Source organism: Ictalurus furcatus, chromosome 26 (assembly GCF_023375685.1).
Source record: "Ictalurus furcatus strain D&B chromosome 26, Billie_1.0, whole genome shotgun sequence".
Classification (NCBI taxonomy): Eukaryota; Metazoa; Chordata; class Actinopteri; order Siluriformes; family Ictaluridae; genus Ictalurus; species Ictalurus furcatus.
Genome location: NC_071280.1, coordinates 14053964 through 14076366, shown reverse-complemented (window position 1 = coordinate 14076366; position 22403 = coordinate 14053964). Strand labels below are relative to the sequence as shown.

At 38.0% G+C, this 22403-nt stretch overlaps 1 protein-coding gene across 2 annotated transcripts in view; it reads left to right on the top strand.

Moving 5' to 3' along the window:
• The first annotated feature begins 575 nt into the window (after nucleotides 1–575).
• Nucleotides 576–22403, top strand: part of igf2bp2b (insulin-like growth factor 2 mRNA binding protein 2b) — a 58604-nt gene continuing 36776 nt past the window's right edge. Inside the window, exons 1-2 of one of the 2 annotated variants that reach the window (XM_053614986.1) lie at nucleotides 576–1567; nucleotides 2933–2993. In XM_053614986.1, the coding sequence (XP_053470961.1) occupies nucleotides 1390–1567; nucleotides 2933–2993 (239 nt within the window). In that variant the 5' untranslated portion in view covers nucleotides 576–1389. Of the gene's footprint in view, nucleotides 1568–2932; nucleotides 2994–22403 lie in introns of those variants that run through there. The other variant, XM_053614987.1, reaches the window with a different exon arrangement.

Here is a 22403-nt window from a genome sequence, read left to right as displayed (position 1 = left end):
TGGGACTATATATATATATATATATATATATATATATATATATATATATATATATACACACACACATACACATACAGTATCATCAGCTTGTTTTACTGGAGCCAAGTGTAGAAGAGTGGTAAAAGTCCACTATCACACTTTCTTCCTCCTGCTACATTTTATCCTCCCCTTTCTCCAGAAATGGGGGGCACTGTACACTGTAAGCTCCTAGGCAAGATTGGTGCTCTCCTGTAGGCCTGCATTACGAGCCTGGCTGTGTATAACATGGCTGATCTTTCTCAGCCAGCCTGTATGTAGTCTACTTCACCCAACTGATCTCATGTAAATAGCCATCTTGGCATAAAAGCTTGTCTTGAATAGGTCTACATCATGTTGTGGAGTATTCCGTAGTGCAAGATTACATCTCGGGCTTCCTACACTACCCAGAATGCATTACGCAAGTACGTGATACCAGTCATTACTGTGATGCGCTTTCCAGTTAGTGTTAAAAAAAAATCACAGCCCACCCTCAAAGCAAAGCTGCTGTAGGCATTTAAGAAATTAGGTTCACCTCCAGGTTGCATTACCAGGACAGGGTTGAAACTTAAACTAAAGCGTGGAACATTGTTGTGTGTGGCACTGTTGTTTTTAGTAGCCATAAAACAACAATAAGTGGCATTACAAACCACACCCAAATAATATGTCAGTATAGAAACAAACATGATTACCATGGTAGCAATTGTGTATGTCTCTATTTATTTATTTAGTTATTTATTTATTTATTTGAAGGAGATTTGTTATAGGATCCAGGTGTGTTAGGGGCGTGTCCATGAGCACGCTGCTCTTCTTTCTTCCTGTTGTGTGTGTGTGTGTGTGTGTGGTTTTTAAATTTTTTTTTAATTGTCGCTCTTCAGGTCGGGTCTGATTGAATGACTGTAATAGAAAGGCATCTGATTCTCGGCGCGCGAGCTTTTTATCCAATAGGCGGTGCTTATCCGGAGTGACGTCGGGACATTTCTTTCTCTTTTTTTTCCTTAAAAAAAAAAAAGAAAGAAAAGAAAAAAAAAGAAACCTTTTAGTCAAGTGATTTACACAGAGAGAGAAGTTGATGCCGGGGGTCTTACCGACCGGAACCGACTCTTTCATTAATGATCATTTTTATCATTTCATTTCCTTCTCGGGATTTGGTTCTGTCGCACCTCCACAGCCTTAAATCGCGTGTTTTGTGTTTGCGTTTGCGAGTGTGTGAGAGTGTGTGTGAGTGTGTGTGAGCGCGCGTGCGTGTGTGTGTGTGTGTGTGTGCAGTGCGTGTTTTTCTTTCTTTCTTTCCTTTTTTCCCCCCCCTCTCTCGCTGTTGTTGTTGTTTTTGTTGTTTGCTGCTGCTGTTAATTTCCGTGCCGTGTTTGGATCATGAATAAACTGTACGTGGGGAACCTGAGTCCCTCGGTCACAGTGGAAGACCTGAAGCGGTTGTTCGGCGAGCGCCAGCTGCCCGTCAGCGACCGGACCGTCTTACTCAAGTCCGGTTACGCTTTCGTTGATTTCCCTGATCAGAAGTGGGCCATCAAAGCCATTGAAACGCTGTCGGGTAAGCGCGTGGGGTTTCTTTTTTATGATGATGATGATGATGAAGATGATTATTATGAGTTTAGTTTTTTTTTTTAACATTTTTTTTTAAAGGTGACACCTGAATACCTTTTTGACCTAACCTTTTAGTTTGAACCTGAAGAGAAAAGGCAGTTTAAACACACTCGGATACGCACACACATGCACATGTATATCTATTTCTAAATCTATACATATGCATGTACATATACACACACACGCGCGCACGTACACATAGTACACACAAGCATGGAATACTTGCAGGTCCAGCGCGCGCTATCACGGCAGCTATCCTCAGGCTTATCTGTTCAAATCTGACATGATGAGCACTTCAATTATCCCAGGGTTTAACACCCAGACTTGAGTGCACGAGAGCAGTTGTATGCCCTGGTTACAGTTTTGTCTTTTTGTTTTTGTTTTGTTTTGCCACACGTTTCTCTCGGGCTGGTCCGAGTACAGTGCTTTCGGCGCCGCGTGCATGTGCATGTGCATGGCAGCGCTATTTTTTCGGTCATTTTTTGTCGCGAATTTTCTGAGACGAGCTCGCGGGGAAAAAACCCCCGGCCACGGCTCGGACCCGTAGCCCCAACGCTCAGCTAGGTTTCTACGAGGTGGCCTGACCGTAGGTGACGTCCAAGTGACGGAAAGCGGCGAGAAGCGGACGGTGAGGTTTTATGAGGGGCGGCGAGGGCGAGTGTCAAAGTGAGCGGCGTGCTGCTTATTGTAGGCCCATCTAAATGAACCCAGTGCACTAATGCACTTCTGTAAAAAAAATTAAATAAATAAAAATAATAATAATTAAATAAAACAACTCCCTACCTTCCCTTCAAAAAATAAAACGATATCCTGATCATAAAGCTGTCAGAAAACCTATCAAGTCTACCATATTTATTTATTTTCCAGGCTAATAGGCTAAGTTAGATTTAGGTTAGGATTGGATGTACTTGTGGACTCCGTGCTTTCTTCTGAAGGACTGAATTAACGCCTAAGCAAAGAAAAGCAAAGCAAAGCAAAGCGTGGGCCACTTCTGCATGTTTTCTTCTTTTTTTTTTCTTCTTCTCCCCAATAGGTTTATCCTAGCGTCTAATTTCCTCCAAACATCAATAGTAGTGGGATTTAAATGATCATAGCTCTAGTAGTCCTCTCACTGTTGTTTTTATCCCCCGCCTCACTTTATAACCTCTAACCTATGCTATGAAACACTCCATTTAAAAACACCAGAAATGATCCCATGCCTAGCTATATGCACTATGTCGCGAGCAAGTATTTGCATTTTAATGTGAACGTAAAATGCATAAAATGACATGCATTTGACTAAACTGCTTTGTCTTGTTTTTATTCCTCATAGGGAAAGCCGAGTTGCACGGAAAGGTGATCGAGGTTGATTATTCCGTTCCCAAAAAATTAAGGTACATCTATTTCTTAACGTTTCGCGTTGTTCACGTGCTCGTTTTTCTTTGCGTGCACGAGAAGGCCTGCTCGTTCTTGTTTGTGTCCAAAATGCTGCCATTATGTAACAGAGGGGGAAATCTTGTTTACGATGTTGCTTTTTTACATGCATGTGGTTCAAACAAAAACAAACAAGTGTCGGGAGAATTGCTTACATTCATAACCGAGTAGCTTAAACAGCTTATAAGGCTTCGTAACCTTGGTTACATTGTTTATGGTTTGGAAATCACATAGGCGAATCTACTACTACTGTGTAACACTCACTTCCTGTGGAAGTAGCCATCTTTCACTACAATCTACACAACTGGCTTTGGCTGGCTGAAGGGATTCAGATGTAACAGAATATTAGCTTTTTTTCATCCAAAAACTGTCTGATTTTAAAGTTGCTTATTTCATGTATTTATTTTTTTATTTCGCTTATACGTGTGCGTGACTGGAAAAAACAAACAAACAAACAAAGCTGCCTCGTTCAGCCTGTGTCTGAAAAGTGAGATTTATTAAAAATAAATAAATACGTCATTACGTAACAATAAGTAAAAAAAAATCCGAACACGGTCAGAACTGCCTGTACGAATTTATTTATTTTATTTATTTTATTTATTTATTATTTCTTTTTGCAAATAAACTTTCCCTAAACTCCTAGTTTGTTCCTGTCTGCATATATATATATATATATATATATATATATATATATATAATATATATATATAATATTAATATTATTATTAATAATAATAAAAACAAAAACAAACAAACAAAAAAAGCCTCAGCCCTGAAGTGTACCACGTGACCATCTTTACATTCCTCGCGCGCCCGCCCGCCCTATGGAAAACACCGTAGGAAAACTGAACGTTGGGATTGCCATGGCGACGTCCAAAACCGCCCGGCCCACTAGCCTACTAAACAGTGTGTCAAAAATAGTACCTGTGGTAGCGACGTTGCTGTACTGTTTAGTATGCTAGTTATGAGGGTTTGAACGTGTGTGTGTGTGTGTGGCCGTACTTAAGGCCTACATATTGTGCCGTTTCTTTTCTATAAACACTTCCAAGAGTGTGTAGTAATTGGAGACGGGGACGCAGATAAATATGAGCGTTGAAAGACAGACAGGGAATGGGTTGCCATTTTCTAGTGTAGTCAGACGAAAATCATTAGGGCCCAAGCCGAGAACTTCCTGAAGCAGAGCCAAATCAGTTCTCGGAAAGCTAGCATTATGAAGCAAAGGTAAATACGTGTTAGATTAGCATATACCTCGCGAGGGGAAAAAAAAACCCAAACAGACATTATTTGCGATAAAGGTCTATAATTGGGGCGTGTAAGCTAGAGCAAACCGCTACCAGAGAGTAAAGAATCGTTTTTAATGTTTTTAAAAAAGAAAAAGGAGTTAGCAGGCCTATCTATAGCTGTGTTGAGCATGGAGGGAGGGAGGGAGGGAGGCGACGCATAGGAACACAGCGGGGAATCCATGTTGTTTAGGCAACGACGTTCTTTACGTAGTTAACAGCCTTGTGTATGGAGACTCCGCTTTAGAATACGCCTCGTACGTAATGTTTATTACTACGGGAGGCTATAGGGTGAGCTAATTACACTCTTATCAACCCGAAAGGACTGTAAATATGTAAATATGAGATTTCGCTCTGCTTTCTCGAATAATTATTAAACCCAAACACCAAAAAGATTTCAATCCCGAACGATTTCTGAAGCTCGTGTATTAATCTGATTAAAAAAAAACAAACAAACGTACTATAAACCAGTGATATGTTTACCTGCTGCCCGAGGGAGGGAGGGAGGGGGGGGGGGGGGTGGGGGGTGGGGGTGTTACTTGTGCTTGTTCTTGCTGTGATGTTAAATACAGTGAAATATTCTCAGTTATATGTAATACTTTCCCTAAAAACTGAATTGTTCAGGATTTTTTTTTTATTTGAAACTCACGTATTTCAAATTCGAGCAGGTACTTTGCTGAAAAATAGCAAAGGCGAAATTATGATTTCTGATGATTCATATCATTCATAATAAATAGCAGATTATGATTGCAAATGATGGACATGCCTTTCATGGAGGCTTTGGAAGTGTTTTGAGTTTCCAAAAAGATTAAAAAAAAAAAATTCCCCCCCCCATCCCTTCATAGCAATAGAAAAGTACTTATAAATAAGTTGCACATTAAATAGACGTCTATAATAATAGAGTAATAATATAATCATATGGATATCTATTGTTTATAATGATAATTATATAGAAACGCAGTTATTACTGAAAGCTTCAGTCGTTGATTGATTCGAACATTTCCGTAACAGATAAATAACACTGAATTTATTTTCATTTACAGACTGATTTGTATTCGTCAGTAATTAATAAAGAAGTCCTGACCGATACTAACCAGTTAGCACTGATTTAACATCGAGTACTTATTTAACAGTTAAGCTAGTCAGTCCAAGACCTTCTGTGTTTACATCTCCGGAGAAACACTAAGTTTAAAATAAAAAAAATAATAAAAAAGGTACCAGGTTCATTTGCCCCATTTAGTCGGTGATTTAAGCGGAAGGTTGCTCGCTCACCTCAGGGCTTGTTCACACCAGGAATATATCAGATTGTTTGTATTTTCAGGGTTACACTTTAATTCAGTAATTCCACTTCCTGTTGTACAAGGACAGATAAATGTGATTAAATTGAAGCATCCAGATTTGATGATCAGATTTTCATGAGTTCGTTGTGTTACTGTTAATGAAAACCCGGGAAAAGTAATAGTTCGTTGTGGAATTAGAAAGGTCAGAGGAAGATTTTGCACTTAAGCAAAGCTGTTTAGTTTGGTGTGTGTAAAGCATTTTAATCTATACAGTTAATTCATAATGTTTTTAAAACTAATTCTAAAGGAAGGTTTGGGAGTGTGTGCATTTCTGTTGTATGAGACTGTAAATGGAAAAAAAAACAAACCAACCCTTAACTTGTTGTACATGTTTGCAGTAAGGTTGAATTGCTCGTCTTGTAGGTTTAAGAAGTCGTTTTTGTTCCGTTCTGGTAGTCTGATGTACGTATTCAACCTTTTTTTTTTAATCTTGTTATATTTTTTTTATTTATCTGGATTTTGTTAGCCGCTTACGTTTGGCTGGATTTAAGCCGTCTATTTAGTCAATTACTTTGCTGTCGAAATTGAATTTGAGCTCTGGTTCGATTGAACCGCAGCTGCGTTGTGCACAGGACTGAAATGTGAAATGTGAAATGTTTAAACCCCGAGCGGGTGACAGAATCATTACGAAGACACGCAGCAAGCCGTTGACGGGACGTCGTGTCCATTTGGCCACGTGGCCTCTCGGATTCTCCGAGCTCTCTGATATCTGATTGCAGTTTATTTTTATTTATCAATATGCATCTGGTGATGTAAAAATAAAACAAGTCGTTAAAAAAAAAGAAAAGAAAAAGATAGCAGCAGAATTCGCTAAATCCACCCTGATCGGCTAGTAAACTGTGTAAACAAGCTAACTCGGATTATGTTAGGTAAACTAAAAAAAAACACACACGTCTATTAAATACAGTGTTGTTTCCAGCTTAACTAGCAAGGATAATTTGATTAAAAGGAAAAGACTAATGTGACGATGCCTCTGTTTATGTCATTATCAGTGTTTTCTGCTCGCTCTTCTTGCACAGCAGCAGCCTGATGAGCTGCTCTCTCAATCTGGACCATTTTAAAATTTTGACTCTGTGCTATAAAATCATCACGCCGCTGACTGACTCGTTCTTTGTCCGTCTCGCTTTTGTCAGGCTCCAGGAAAAAATCTTGTGTGTGTGTGTGTGTGTGTGTGGCAAAGAGTTTTGTCAAGGAGATTTCAGTTTTTTGAAGGTTTTACACTTCAGTTTTATTTGAAAAACTTGACAGAGAGAGAGAGGGAGAGAGAGATGGAGTCAATAGACAGAGATTGGAAGAAAGAGAGAGAGAGAGAGAGCAGAGAAACTATTATGTGGAAGTCAGATTTAGAGCGAGAGCGACAGGGGCAGTGGCAGTTGATAAGCTGGGTTAAGAAACAGTCGGCTTGGTAGAGAGAGACAGTGGATAAGCTGTTTTACAGAACGAGAGAGAGAGAGAGAGAGAGAGACATGAGCCACACTGTGCCGCTGTGTTCAGTGGATCCGATCCAAGCGGCTCAGCTCCGTCTGACTGTGCCGTTTACTCTGACAGCGGGTTGCCAGATGGCACGTGGTGTGTGGTGCGCACCCAGAGCCCGTCGCTTGCTCTCTTCGCTGTCCCACCTACACCACGCCGGTGCCGTTCCCACCGCTTCCGGAGCCGAACCAACACACGTGGAACTTCTTGCTTTCGGAAAACCGTTTCATCGTCAAAAATCGCTTCACCGAGCATCTATACACGGCACCGAGTTCCAGAGCTCATACTGACGCAGACATACATTCTCTGTCTGCTTACGTAGTCGTTGTGAACGTCGAAGGAAGCTTTAGTCGCATTGATGAGGTGTCTATTTCACCATACATAATGTATTGTTTGAGCACAGAGCACACACCAATTTTTGGAAAACATATACAGCAGTAATGGAGGAACAGGAGAACAAGTGAAGAAAAACAAACTAACATAAAAACAAGACAAAATCCGCTTCACCTCGTGACAGTAAACATCCTTACCGTGATAAAATCACTGCAACACGCAGCCTTGAGTGGATTGTCGCTTTTATAAAACGGCTGTAAAAAGAGTATGATCGAATCCAGTGTTTGATTAAATGGTTAAATTTATTATGAATAAGAACCGCACTAAGCAATTCTTCCGCCACACAATGCAGCCTGTTAACAGTAAGCATTGGTTGCTAAGCAACAATTAGGGTATTCATGGACAAAGCAGTGGTTTAAGTGTAACTGTTGTGATTGGATTAAAACCCAGTGTATTAATACAGAATGTAATCATGCCGATGCGGTCACAGGTGTGTGTGTGTGTGTGTGTTTGTGTGTGTGTGTGTGTGTGTGTGTGTGCAGCGAGGAGATAGAAAAGTTTACTTCTGTCTTTTAGGTAGCATCCGAAATCATTCCATTTAGCATCCGTACACAACACAGAGTTATTGTTCTAGTCAAGGATGATGCACAAGGTGACAGATAAAACCCTCTGACTGCTTTTTCAGTCCTTATGAACATCGAAAGGAAGCTTTAATTGACAATTAAACGGACATTTATGCGATACAAGGTGTGCGTCACGACACGCACAACACACAACATGGCATTAACGAAGGACCAGGAGAGCAAACGAAACATTTCTATAGAAAAACATCCATTATGGCGCGTGTTGCTATGGTTTTAATTAGGCTGTGTGACATTTCCGGATGCGATGGTGATCATTATATGACCTTGAACAACCTGGCATGGCGGTTTCATATTATTTAACATCCAGTTTATTTCGAATCCTCGCTCGTCCGAAAATCCGTGACGATTTTGCCGCTTCTGCACGGGTTATCTTCAAAACCTGTCACTCTATGTGCGTGTGTTTATTTTTAAAAAAATATATATATTTTATTTTTTTAAATGATCGCTCATTTAAATAGCCTGAGCTGCTTGAGTTGCTGCCATGGCGATGAAACGATCTCTCTCTCTCTCTCTTGCTCCTCCACCCAAGCTCCATCATCACTGGGTTCCTTGGTTCCATTCGAGACGTTTGTGTGTAACCGGAATTATTAAATAGAAAAAAGCCCTGTTAGTTCTTTATAGATGAATAAAGCTTGGAAAGCTTCCATCATATCAGGAAAGTGCTGATTGTGTCCCCACAGATGTGAGTGAACATCAGGACGTGTTTTTTTTACATGAGGTTTAAAGGATAGGTTAGGATAGATACAGGTTAGTCGTGTGTGGGTGTGTGTGCGCGAGTGCGTGTAACCACATACAGCCATATCGGACTGGCGGTGTGAACGAGACTCCGGTTCCATCACCACGTGTCACACGATTCACTGGAATTCTGTCACTGAGCACATGGTGTATATAGAACTGCCAGTGAGAACAGCAGAAGTACGCTTCACACACACACACACACACACACACACACTCGGATCCTCAGCTAAATCTCAGATCTAAGCTAAATCGTTGTACACAAGCTTAAAGGTAAACTCCGGTACATTTTCAACCTGACCTCTGTCCACCACATCTGTAACCTGTGTGTGATCCGTGCAGACAAAAACATCGAAATACGTCTCCCCGTGCCGAGAAAAGAACACCAATCTGTTTACTCAAAACCTACTTATAACGGAAGTCTAAGGGCAGCTGTTTAATCTCATTAGGAAATGTTAATCTCGTGAATAAATGTTTAAATAAGCAGCTACGGTATATAATGTGTATTTACAAAGCTTTAATATTACTGACATGAAAGAAAGTCTTAAGAGTTTTTCTCAATTTATTCTAACTGCGCAATAGAGTGAAAACAGTAATCCTGGGTATTTTCCACGTTCCTGAATGTTTGTGGGGTCCACGCAGAATCAGAACGCACGCCTAAAACGATTTCATTGATAGGTTTTCGTTTCAGACCGAAATGACGAACGACGGCTTTCCATAGAAATACGTTTACTGAGAAAAATCCAACATCTGCCCGTTAGATTTCAGATGAGTACGTTTTGCGTGAACAACTTTTTTTTTTTAACTTCTGTTCTTTTGTCAGTACAGACAAACGTGTCGTAGTTATTGTTCGTGATAGTCACATGTTCGCTATACAGATGTGCAGGATATCGATTATAGATTAGGATGGAGTCGTCCTTTAAATGGAGGCAGATCCCTGTTACACGTTGTTGTCAGTTGTGTGTTCAGAATGTTGTCAACAGTTGTGTGCCTGCTGATAACAGGTTACTGTTGAGTGTGAAATGAGCGTATCTGTGTGTGTGTGTGTGTGTGTGTGTGTGTGTGTGTGTGTGGTGCGTAATAGGACAGCTGTGCTTGTTTCTTTCCTAGTTTCACTTTTAAAAGCTTAAACGTACCATGTGTGTGTCTGTGAGAGGGACATTTTAGTCTTCATAGCTACGAGTCCAGCATTTGCTTTAAACACATGGTCAATCTCTCAAACACGTGATAGCAACTCATAAAAACGTACACGGCATGAGATATATCAAGTAAAGGTATGAATCTCCCTCTGCAGGACAATGCAAATCAGATCTAGAGTGCTAGTATATTCAGGGTTGGGAGGGTTACTTGAAAAATGTATTCCATTACAGTTCGTAAAAAAATTGTAATCGGTAACGTAATCCAAGTATCACAATATGAATGTAAGAAATGTAATCTGACTATTTTTGGATTACTTCAAGGTCACGTGTAAATAAAGTCAAGAGAAAAGCAGTATGATCTAAAATACGATTAGAGCTTGAAAACATGTTCAATGTTTGGATTTGTTTTAGTTAATAAAATAAGTAAATAATTAAATAAATAGACGATCACTGTCGCTGATGCGGGTAACGTTACATCACAAAAGCTAGGGTGACCATATTCTGGGTTTCCAAAAAGAGGACACCTTTTTTTTTTTTTTCTCTGAGGGTGTGTGCGTCTTAATAGCGTTCAAAACAGTGCTACTATGAATGCAGAGTTTAATACACTGAAAAAGACACACTATTAGCATCACACACACACACACACACACACACATATATATATATATATATATGTGTGTGTGTATGTTTATATATATATGTGTGTATAAATATATATATATATATATATATATATATATATATATACACACACACACACACACATATATATATATATATATATATATATATATATATATATATATATATATATATATATATATATATATAAAATTGGTTTCACTCTGCCCATGTTTTACATTTCTTCCTACATTCTTTTGAATGTCCATGGAATGAAATAAAATAAAATATCAGATGCCACGAGTGTACCTTCTGCCATCATTTACACATTTGAATGGCCGTGTAATACGAAGCAGTGTGATAAAAAGAAATTAAGAATGAGCTTATATTGCCATGGGCATTATTTCGACGTAGGACAGCTGTCATTTGCTGCTATTGTCAAACGACAGTTTGACTCTGTACACGACAGCGCTTCACCTTCACACGTTAGCTGATAGAAGGCTAAAGGTTGAGAGGCAGGAGTTTGACCAATAGTTGCTGCAAGCCTTTTATAATCGACCAATTAGTGTGCGAGAAGGCGGGAATTACAGAGCGGGATTAAAGCAACGCAAACATGCGCACACATGCTGCAGTATTAGACCATAAACACATCATAATGACACTAAAGCCGAATCACGGACATTTTCTCCGATTTAGAAATCCCGGCTGGGGTTTTTTTAAGGTCTGAAAAAGAGGACGTATGGTCACCCTAACAAAAGCATTTCAGAGAACAATTTGTGTTCATTTCTACCAAATTACCCGCACCAGGAGGTTGCTCATGTGACTCACGACTGGCAAGAGAGAACCAGAACTATAATCAAACGGCTGTCTATATTGTGTTATGTCAAAAACTTCATTTCTTTGCATTTAAATAAAAATAATTGTAATCCTGATAGCATTCCCATTTTTTACAAAATGTACCTGTAATCTGATTACTTAGTTTTTGGACGTAACTGTAATGGATTATAGTTACCGGTTTTTGTGTATCCTGATTACGTAACGCTGTTACATGTATTCCATTACTGTATATGACACAATACAAAAAAAACAAAAAAACAATTCAGTACACTTGAATTCACAATTCAGTTCAGAGGAAACGATTCGATTCAACTCACGTTCCAATCTGACTAGACTAGAGGAAACTCTTCAGGACAGAGGAGTTTGGAGATTCAGATACAACTGCGTTTTTTAAAAATTCTTATTTACTAAAAGAGTGAGGTGAGGTGGTGAGGGAACCACTGTTTATACCTGTTATGACGTAAGCAGTAAGAGTAACTTGTTTCATAGATGGTCCACAACATTAAACTGCTAAAAAAAAAAAAGTACGGGTTAGTCTTTAATCCTACCACCCCGTCGTTGACTAGTTTCCAATAATAGCACCACATGGTGTGTTTTATTCCTTACATACTACGTTAATTCCCTCCCCAAATTTCCTGCTGACTGGAAACAAAACACCATCTGGCAAAAAAAAACTGGAAATGTGAGAAATCTCTCTCTCTCTCTCTCTCTCTCTCTCTCTCTCTCTCTGGCGAATTTCTCCATTTCAATCTTCTGTTCATATTTTTCTGAAAGTCCGGAAATGATGCTGCATTCGACTTACCTCGGAAGTTGGAACTCGGAGCTCAGAATTATGTCATTTTTGATGACCTCCATATGTTGAAAAACATGTTCGCCTCCATGTTCATCTTTTGTTTAGAAGCAAGTTTGCCAGCTAACTGTGATGAGTGATGTATATTTACGTCCTCGACACAGCGAGCTGTATAATCAGTGTTATAGCTTATACAACAAGCCGATACTGTGAGCAGCCATGTTGATTTGACGTCACTTGCTGAACTCGGGGTTGAGGAGACCATCCCGAATGCCTGAGTAGGAAGTCGGATTTGTTTTCTTTGGTTTGACCTAGTACAAGTTACGACCTTAAGTTGAATGCAGCGTTTGCTCCAACTAGGGCTGCAACAAACGATTATTATTATTTGTGATGTTTTTTGATAATCGATTAATCTATCGATTATTCCTTCGATCAATTGATTTGTTGGATTAAAAAGTCGATTTTTATTTTCTGTCTTTTTTTTTTCCTTCGAAAAAAACGTTATTTCATATTCTGCCCGATGTCGTCCTTCAAACATTGTGCAAACTGAAAGCTGTTAAAAAGGTATTAAATGTCTCTATGTGAGCTATGCTATACATTGTGCACAGGATTTTAAAAAATATTTAAATTATATTTAAAAAAACAAGCAAAAAACAACTGATTGTCCACAAGCTTTAAGCAGAAGTTAAATCATTATATTAAAAATGCTTAAATAGAAAAACAATAGCACAAACTAAGTGTTTGTGTCACAGACCCGACTAATCCATAATGAAATTTGTTGTCAATTATTTTAATTCTCGATTATTATCGATTAGTTGTTGTAGCCCTAGCTCCAGCACTACATGGAGCAGCTGATCAGCACCAGCCATTTTCCTTCTAAAGGAAGTTCACAGGGAATTAAAAGGAGTGGATTTGTGGCTGGTTCACAGCGCGTCTCAACCAGCTCCCTACAATAGTTCAGTAGTCAGGACGCTGAAAAGGGATTCCCCATTTTAAGGGCTGTTTCAATCGCGAAATCCTTCCAGTGCACTGGAACGTTCGCTTCCTAAAAAAATCCCACAATGCACCGCAAACACCAGGCCGCGTCAGGGCTCACCACGTTCCCTTACTGTAAACGACGTCCTGTTTTCTGAAGCCTCAGCTCGGGAAAAAAAAAAAAAAGCGGACGAACTCTCAGCCAACTTCGTCTACAAATATAAGTAAGTTGTTATCTAACTACTTTTAAAAGTTGTTGTTGTTTTTTTTTTTTTTATCACTAGCCAGTGTACGATCCTGCTCGACGTACCATGACAGAAACACGTGTGATTAAGCGAAGAAATTTATATGACATATAAAACGTACATATTTTTAAGTTCTTCATTTTTTTACAACGCGAGTACGAAGTCATGTCGCCGGAAATCGAGTTGTCGGCGTCCCAGTGTGTAGTGAGACAGGGTCCTTACCGGTGCCTCTCGAACTCGTGTACACGATGTTCTGATTCACCAGCCAGGGATCTGGGGAGCTGATCGAGACACAACATAAGTGTTTTCACTGCAGATGGATTTCACCTGCTAGGCAGCAGACGGCTCTAGATTTATTATACGCTGCATTCACCGAGGAAAAAAACAAGCAATAATGTCCAACTGTAATTTTAAATACAAATGATGATACGCACAGTGCTCTCAGAAAAGCATTTATTAGTATTATTAGTATTATTATTATTTTGAATTGAAGTACCAATATCATATTGTTGTTTTTTTTTTATACAAAGGTTTTCTTTGTCTGGCTCAGCATATTTATTTATCTGTGTCTTTGAGTGCCATATAAAGTTGCTGCAGCAGCAGCGCTCATTCCTCCTGCATATCTCCTGTACTCGCTGCTGGTCAAGGCTGAATGCCATGTGCAGTTGTCTCTGCTTTAAAGCCTCCACATTTCCACTATGAATCATTTGCTTAAAATCGCATGAAAGATACCGTAGCAGCCATCTGTCACCAGCATGACTATGTGGACACTTATATAGGCACACCATTCTCTTGTCCTTGCTCGCTAACACTCAGTTTTATGACCTATTTTCAGCAACGTATAGTATAAGTACCTATTATCATTTAAATACCTTACATTGGAGTACATTGGAGACCAAAATCAATGACTAGCAAAGTTGTCATAGTTGTTCATGTCATGGTTTTTATACCAGAGTGACGTGGAATTCTCAAACGAGAAGGTGTTGATTCATTTTCTAGAAATGCACAGGTCTGAATACGCTATGGTTTCTATAGTAACATCTGGTTCATAGGGACTTGTATGGCGTACGTGATACATAACCAGCATATAATCCTTGAGGTTTTCTGTTAGGAGTCTGGAGTGTCCAGTGATTTGTAAAAGTCTGAACCGAGGACTTTGTGGTTTCCAGGTTCTGTTTAACTCACAGATGTTACGCAACATTAAATGTATCTATAAACGGGTTAAAAGTATGACGTATCATTAATTTAAAAAAATGTAATAAAAAATCATTGGCAAGTTGTTGTGGAATTAGAGGAATAATACACTTGGGTGTGTCCACCACTCCAGCATGAAATATTTTCTTTTAACAGCATGTGTTTTATACCTTAGTTGGTTATCAGTGTTATCAGCCTGTTTGCTGGTCTCTTTAATTTAATAGTTTAAAAAAAAAATAAAAAATGTTACTATTCCACATTCACAATGCTCCTATAGTCCTATACTGGCGTTATACCCCGAAGCCATCGGCTTAAGGAGGGCTCCTGGGTTGCTATGGTAACCCCATAGTCGATGCTTGATGATACGATGTGTGTGTGTATAGGTGTAGAGTGGAAAGAGAGTGTTTGTGAGAGGCAGGTATGCGTGAAAAAGCGTGACCCTTTTTGATCACATGAATACATAGTGGCGAAACTGAAAGAGGTGGCAAAGTGTGTGTGTGTGTGTGTGTGTGTGTGTGTGTGTGTGTGTGCGTGTGCGTGCGCGTCCCAAATGAGGAATGGAAAGGAATGATGTGACAAAGAGAAAGACAAAGGAAGGGAATGTCCGTTCCGCCTGGGCTGATGGACAGGTTTCGGGACTGGATAGGGCTGGATATGCACAGTTAAAATTCATTTAAGCATTACAACACGTTAGATTCCTTTACACGAACATACCTTGGGCTGAGCTGAGGGGGGAAAAAAAAGAAGATAGAAAATGAAACGAGCAAAAATAAAGAAATGGGAGTAAAAGGCAACGAATCTAGTGAAGAAGAGCGTGTGAGTGAAAGAAAGGGGTGTGTTTAAAGCACCGCTGCTGATTGGTCGGCCGTGAAGCCCGTTGTGTCGTCACCAGGTTGGTATTCAAACCGACAGAAATTCACTGGAAATCTTGAATGGAACAATCTCAAAATTGAAACCTAAATATTACAAATATATCAAAGCAGAATTCAAAGAAACGAATAATGGAAATGAAATGAAATGAAACTATAAGCTCATACAGCCTCGACACTGCATCGATACAGTGGGAGCGTATGTAAATTCAAATATATGGCTCAGTGCATAAAGTGTAACTTGCAATTTTTTGATCTTTTTACAATCATCACCTGTTCAGTTTTTGGTGATCTCATGCCTACGGTAGCCTCCGATTCCTGTGGTGAGGTCTTCTGCTGAACCCTAGGATTCAGTGTGTTGTGCGTTTTGAGATGCATTTCTGCTCACCACGGTTGTAAAGAGCAGGTATTTGCTTTACTGTAGTCGTCCTATTAGCTCGAGCCAGTCTGGCCATTCTCCTCTGACCTCTCTCATCAACAAGGCGTTTCCACCTGCAGAACTGCTGCACACTGGATGTTTTTTTTTGGGTTTTTTTTTCTTCACCATTCTGTTTAAGCTCTAGAGACTGGTGTGTGTGAAAATGCCAGGAGATCAGCAGTGTCACAACCGAAGTCACTGAGATCACAGTTTTTTCCCCCATTCTGATGTTTGATGTGAACATTAACTCAAGCTCTTGACCTGTATCTGCATGATGTTATGCATTGCGTTGCTGCTACATGATTGGCTGACTGGATAATTGTATGAATGATCCTATTAAAGTGGCCTGTGAGTGCATAAGGACCTTTCAATAGAAATGTAGACATTTTTGTGCTGCCGTTGGACTGGTTTGTGGTCCAGTACCTCCTGATTGTTCACTGGATTGTGGAGTTTGTCAGTAGTACTGAGAATTGAATTCTACTAAAATGAGTTTTCCTTGCTTAAATAAATGATGGTTAATATTAGGTATCATGTACTTGTGACTCTGGTACATTAAATCCTCAGCTGTCTGTTCATTCAGGTATCTGTTTGAAGGAATACAGGCTTCTTATGTAGAATGTGAAGAAAAATCTGTTAAAAAAAAATTATATATATATATACATATATATAAATAATAAATTGTAACAAAATCTGGTTTGTTCCCAAATTGGTTTGAATATAAAATAATCACAATGATCATACAGCCCTGTTAAGGAATTATACCTATGTTGATGAAGAGTATAACCTACAAGTGTGTTTATACGATTTGCACAAAATGAATGAAAAATAAATGGCTTTTTATTTACTTTTTATTTCTTTTGAAAATGTTTGCAACATTGTAGCGTTACCATGGTAATTTGGGACCGTTCTAAGGCACAGCCCCAGTAGCTAGCTATTGTGTATTATGCGGCCAAACGCTGGCAATAACTGGTCTGTGGGGGGAATACAGGAAAGAAAGAAGCGAGAGATGGTCAGAGAGCGAAGGAGTGTAGGTTTCAGCCGAAGCTGTGAGGTATCAGTGGATTAAGGACACTAATCCTGGGTGGTGCTCCTCATGCTGTGGTTGTTAGCTGAGAATCAAGATTAATCAAGATTGTGTGCGTGTGTGTGTGTGTGTAAGAGTGTGTCAGTTTACGCCTTTCTAAAATGTCAACTCTCTTTGGCCAACTGGGTAAACGAGCTTCTGTTATATGCCAACTAATAGCATAGAGCACGCACGCACATGCACACACACACACACACACACACACACACACACACACACACTAGCATTGGTGAACTTTTTCTTAAAGTACCATTTAAATGTAAAGACTTGACGATTTAATATCCGAATACATGTAAATATTAATGTATTAGTGTATAATGGTATACTGCAGCTGACAGAATGAACATCAGCAGTAGCTACACTGTGTGTTCACACTATTAGGGATGTGCTGTTATAGGAAAATAATCAACAATGGGATAGTGTGATGAGGCCCAGCACAAAGCGGAGTTACTCCTACCACCCCACAGGTGATTGTTTTCTAATACCAGCACATCCTGACGTGTTGTGAACAATATGCCAGTGCTAATGTTTTTAAAAAAAATAATAAACAATTTTTTTAAAGAATGACTAGAATGATGAGAGTTAAAGAATGATACTTTTTATCCGTTTAAAATTGCATGTAATGTTGTAATGTTGTTGAAAGCCCAGGAAACAAGTTAGTTCCTGTTATCACTTGTGTCAAAACAGCTGTAAACAGTTATTCCCTCGTCATCCTCTTTTTTTTTCTGTCTTTGAATAAGAATAAATAATTTTAAAAAATACAGCCTGCAAAGCCAAGAAAATAATCGACTAATCGAAGACCAATCAGAATGGAGAAATCAGAAGCGCTGAATAAATGATAATAAATGTTAACAGTTAATTCCAGTGAGTGGTTAATAAAAGTCACGATGATGTTGTGACAGCGGACGTTTTCCTCCCTGTCATTTCTGTCAGATATTCGCCTCACATTTCTTTGAAGCAATACTTTTATCCTTTCAAAAATTTCAATTAATGGTTCAGTAATAAACTAAATGTACAAGAAATCAAAATTTCAGTTATCAGAATTCAAAATGTCAGTTCATTTCCCAAATATACTCTCCGTCAAAAGACATTTGGTACGTCTGCAGTTTTCCACCTGAGCTATGAAGCTGCCCAAATACTCATTTACATGCTTTTAACAACATAATCTACACAATCTCACTTTTAAATACAATATATATTTTAAAAAATCACAGGTCTAGTCTGTATTTAGACATTTAGATTCAAAGCAGAGCTATATTATCATCCACATCACGTCCAGGTTTCCAAGAAGAAGACAGAATGACGACAAATTGCACTGAGGGGGAAAAAAAGTGATCCCAGTGATCCAAGATGGCCGCCCCCATAATGTTCCAGTGTTCGGTTACACTGAAGTTTTGTTCATGATTTTTTTTTCTTTTTCATAAACAACAGGAAGTCACACTGTGTCCTAAACCACATCGGCAAGTGTGTATGCGACATCAATGAAGAACTGTATGTGCTGTGAGGCAGATATTTACAGAAGTTAATTAAGTAATGGAAAAAGACTTGCATTACTTGTTAGTTAGATTAGAGTTAGAGTTAAAGTAGTTGAAGTGCAAAGTTAAAGAAGCTAACAGAAGGTGAAATGTATGCGAGTGAGCATGTGTGTGTGTGTGTGTGTGTGTGTTTTAGTAGTTTTGAATGGAAGAAGTCTGTATTAAGCAGGTATCAATGACTGGGTATATGATATAGCATAATATTCAGTCTGAGCACTATTAAAATATCATTATTAACACTGCTATATTTGCTATACATTATTAACACTGCTATATTTGCTATACATTATTAACACTGTTATATTTGCTATACATTATTAACACTGCTATATTTGCTATACATTATTAAGATTGCTATATTTTCAGAGCAGGATGTCCAGGCACATATAGGCAGCATTTTTTGGCAGTATTTGTACTCATGAGGGAGCGAGAGCACATAAAGACAGCTGCCTAGTACGAGTTCTTATTTTGGATCAGTCCCAATGAGTGAGATGTTGCCAAGGCATGAATGATATTTGTGTCACTAAGATTTTGGAAAACTGTTGGGTTTTTTTTTTTTTTTTTCTTTTTTTTTCGAATGACGCAAAATTTCAGTTGGATTAAATTTATAGTACTCATAATATCAAATTCATTCTCCTCACTGGAGCCACAATTATTTCTATTATATGAATTATTCTGTTCCATTCTATTACTTTGTCTTTATATTCTCTTTTAGCAACGATTATAATAATTATAATGATTCTAAAATTTTAATTTGAATGACTGTTTTAATTCCCCTGTACATGTTTGTACATCATTTCCAAACAGAAGTTAACGTTCTCGTTGAATTTGGTGAAGACTGAATTGTGGAGCACAAATTCAGTTTGATTTCATTCGAATTTAAATTGTAAAAAGAAAGAAAAAGAAAAGGAAATCCAAATCCTTGCAGAATTTAAATGTCACTCCACGAAAAATATTTTTGCAGATAAGATAATTACAGACATTTAAAAAAAAAAAATACAAAATCATTATAATATTGTAAACCATAATAAATTATTAATAATGAATAATGTAAACCATGTAAGAAGTGGAAGTTCTGTGTTCATGGTTGATGATTACTGGAGATAAGTATTATCTTATATAGACAAGAGTAACATATTGCTGTTATAATGTTATACGTAGTGAAATAAAAAAAATTTGAAACCATTTAAAAGTGTGCACAAGTGTGCATTTTCATGGAGGAAACGAATTTTATTAATTAATAAGGTATATACAGGAAGGTTGTTTTTACAACAAGTTGGAAGCCTGTAATGTGTCACAGAATTATTATTATTATTATTATTATTATTATTATTATTATAACAAAATTCAACACTCACAGACAGTCAAAGAAAACTAATTTGGAGCCCCTGACATGGTCAGAATTCTTATTAAACATTGTTGTGTAGTTTCTTTCAGAGTTTCTGTATTATATCAGTATTGCAAAAGCCAGTATTGTGATAATGATTAAGCACACGAACGCCAGCATACAGCCCTAATGCCTAGTAATTAATGCTTGAGTTTGGCCTGGAATAATTATTCCCTCATTGATGAAACATAATCAATCTATCCGCTCATGATTTTCCATTAGAACACATTTCCATATTAATATACCCTCACTCTTCACTTTATTAGGAACACCTGCACACCTGTACATTCATGTAATCAGCCAGTCACGTGGCAGCAGTGCAATGCATAAAATCATGCGTTCCTAATAAAGTGGTCGTGAATGGATACGTACGTTGCGATCATTCGATTTTTTTTTTAGGTTTCGGAATAGAAAAAAAAATAGCAAAAGAGAAGTTCAAAGAGTTTTTAAAAATGTAAAATATTACTGGTAGTGCCTGATGAATTGCTAATATGGATCAGTACATGCTTTTTAAAAGTAGCAGAAGGGTAACAGTAACAGAGCAATACATGGTGGCTGAAAAAATCCGCAGGGTTTTCCAAGTGCTGCAATTTTATGAATATTTTAATCACCTAAAAATTATTTACATTTATTTATATTCCGAGAATAGCCTGTAGAATGGCATAGTTGTACTTCCAGATTGTACTGCACTGGGCATTTCTTCATGTTTAAATTGGTGAATATTTGATTTCTAGACTTTGTGCAGTCAACCAAGTCAAGGTTTCATTTTTTTTAAATATATATATCTATTTATTTTTTTTTACAAAAAAGGAATTAATTTAGTTTTACTGCATGCCAAAAAAATCAAAAATCAAATAGAATATACACAGACCCAAAACACACGGCTTATCAATAGCAAATTACCGTGTCATCATTTTATAATAATTATTCTCTGTGAAGGGCTTTTTGTATGTACAGACAGCTATGCGCTGTTTGTAACAGAGTTGTAACACTATGAAGATATGCCATTAATCAATTCTATTATTTTTGCTATTTTACATTGCTTATTGCTCAATAACCTCTTGTTTTATTTTGTAACAGTTTTTATGAATTTTAGTTTAGTATTCACTGCTTTCGAAAGACAAACGATTTACATGTCCAATGCTGAGAAATGGCTTAAATAAGGGCACTTAATAAGAGCCCTGACTGCTGCTAATAATCCCAATCCTGTGAGATTAAGGGGAGAACCACGTGGCTTCGTCTTCAGAACAGCAGCGCTGATCCTATAGCGTGATAACAATAATATAAATGTATGAAACCACTTTAGCAAGCTTCAAAACCCACAAACTGGTGGAATTGACCTGCTTCTCTGTCTTTCTATCTCTCCCATTCTCATGCTCGACTGGTTGTTCCGGTAGTTGTGAAGGCGTGGTCGGATCAGGTTCAGTTTGTGATCCTCTGTGCTACAGGACTGATCTCAGTCTGGCACAGATGACGAGTAGGAGTTGTAGCTCATGTCTGCTTACAGCATGAATTTAATTCAATTCAAATCAGTTTTATTTGTATAGCGCTTTTTACACAGGACATTTGACTCAAAGCAGCTTTACAGAAACATATAAACACAGGATAGAGATTTTAAGTGTGTGGATTAATCCCTATTGAGCGACGGAGGGAAAAACTCCCTGAGATGATATGAGGAAGAAACCTTGAGAGGAACCAGACTCAGAAGGAAACCCGTCCTCATCTGGGTGACAACGGATAGTGTGAAAGTAAATTGAAGTTCATTATGGTTTTTATATGAAGTCTGTTTGTTGAACTAGTCCACTGGTCACCAAAGGAGACCTGAGTGCAATACTGCATGTGGTAATTCCAGTCTCAAAGCCACCTCTTCGAGGTGAATGTACTAAACCGTGCGAATGTGTGTCTGCTCTGCATCGACCCACGGCGTAAAACAGGTATCCGACTTTTATGTGTTAATACAGTGTATTATTTTGATCCGATGTTGGTTGTGCAGTGCTAAAGGAAGTGTCTTTAAAGGAAAGCCTTGTGTTGGTTCAACTGATGTTTATTGGATTTAAAGTACACATAATACTACATCTACGTCTTTATACAGCCAAATTACAGGTGTGTTTGATTGTTTTTTGTTATTTTTTTTCATATAACAAATTTTTATTTGTAAAATATATATTTAAAAAAATATATTTTTTTAATAATAATATATTATATAATTATATAATATAATAAATAATATATTTTTTTTCCTAATATTTATTGATTCTGATGTGTTTTTGTTTCTATAGTAACAACTAATTCACAGGGATTGTATGGCAGATGCTCGCATAATTTAAGGTTAACAATAAAGATTTTTGTCAAAACTGACCCACTTATGTTTGAAACATACGTTTCATTGGATTATCTCTGCCGATGCGTAATAGACAGAAAGTCAAGGCTATTTGCTGAAAACAAACAAAATGAGTGCCACTCTGAACTGA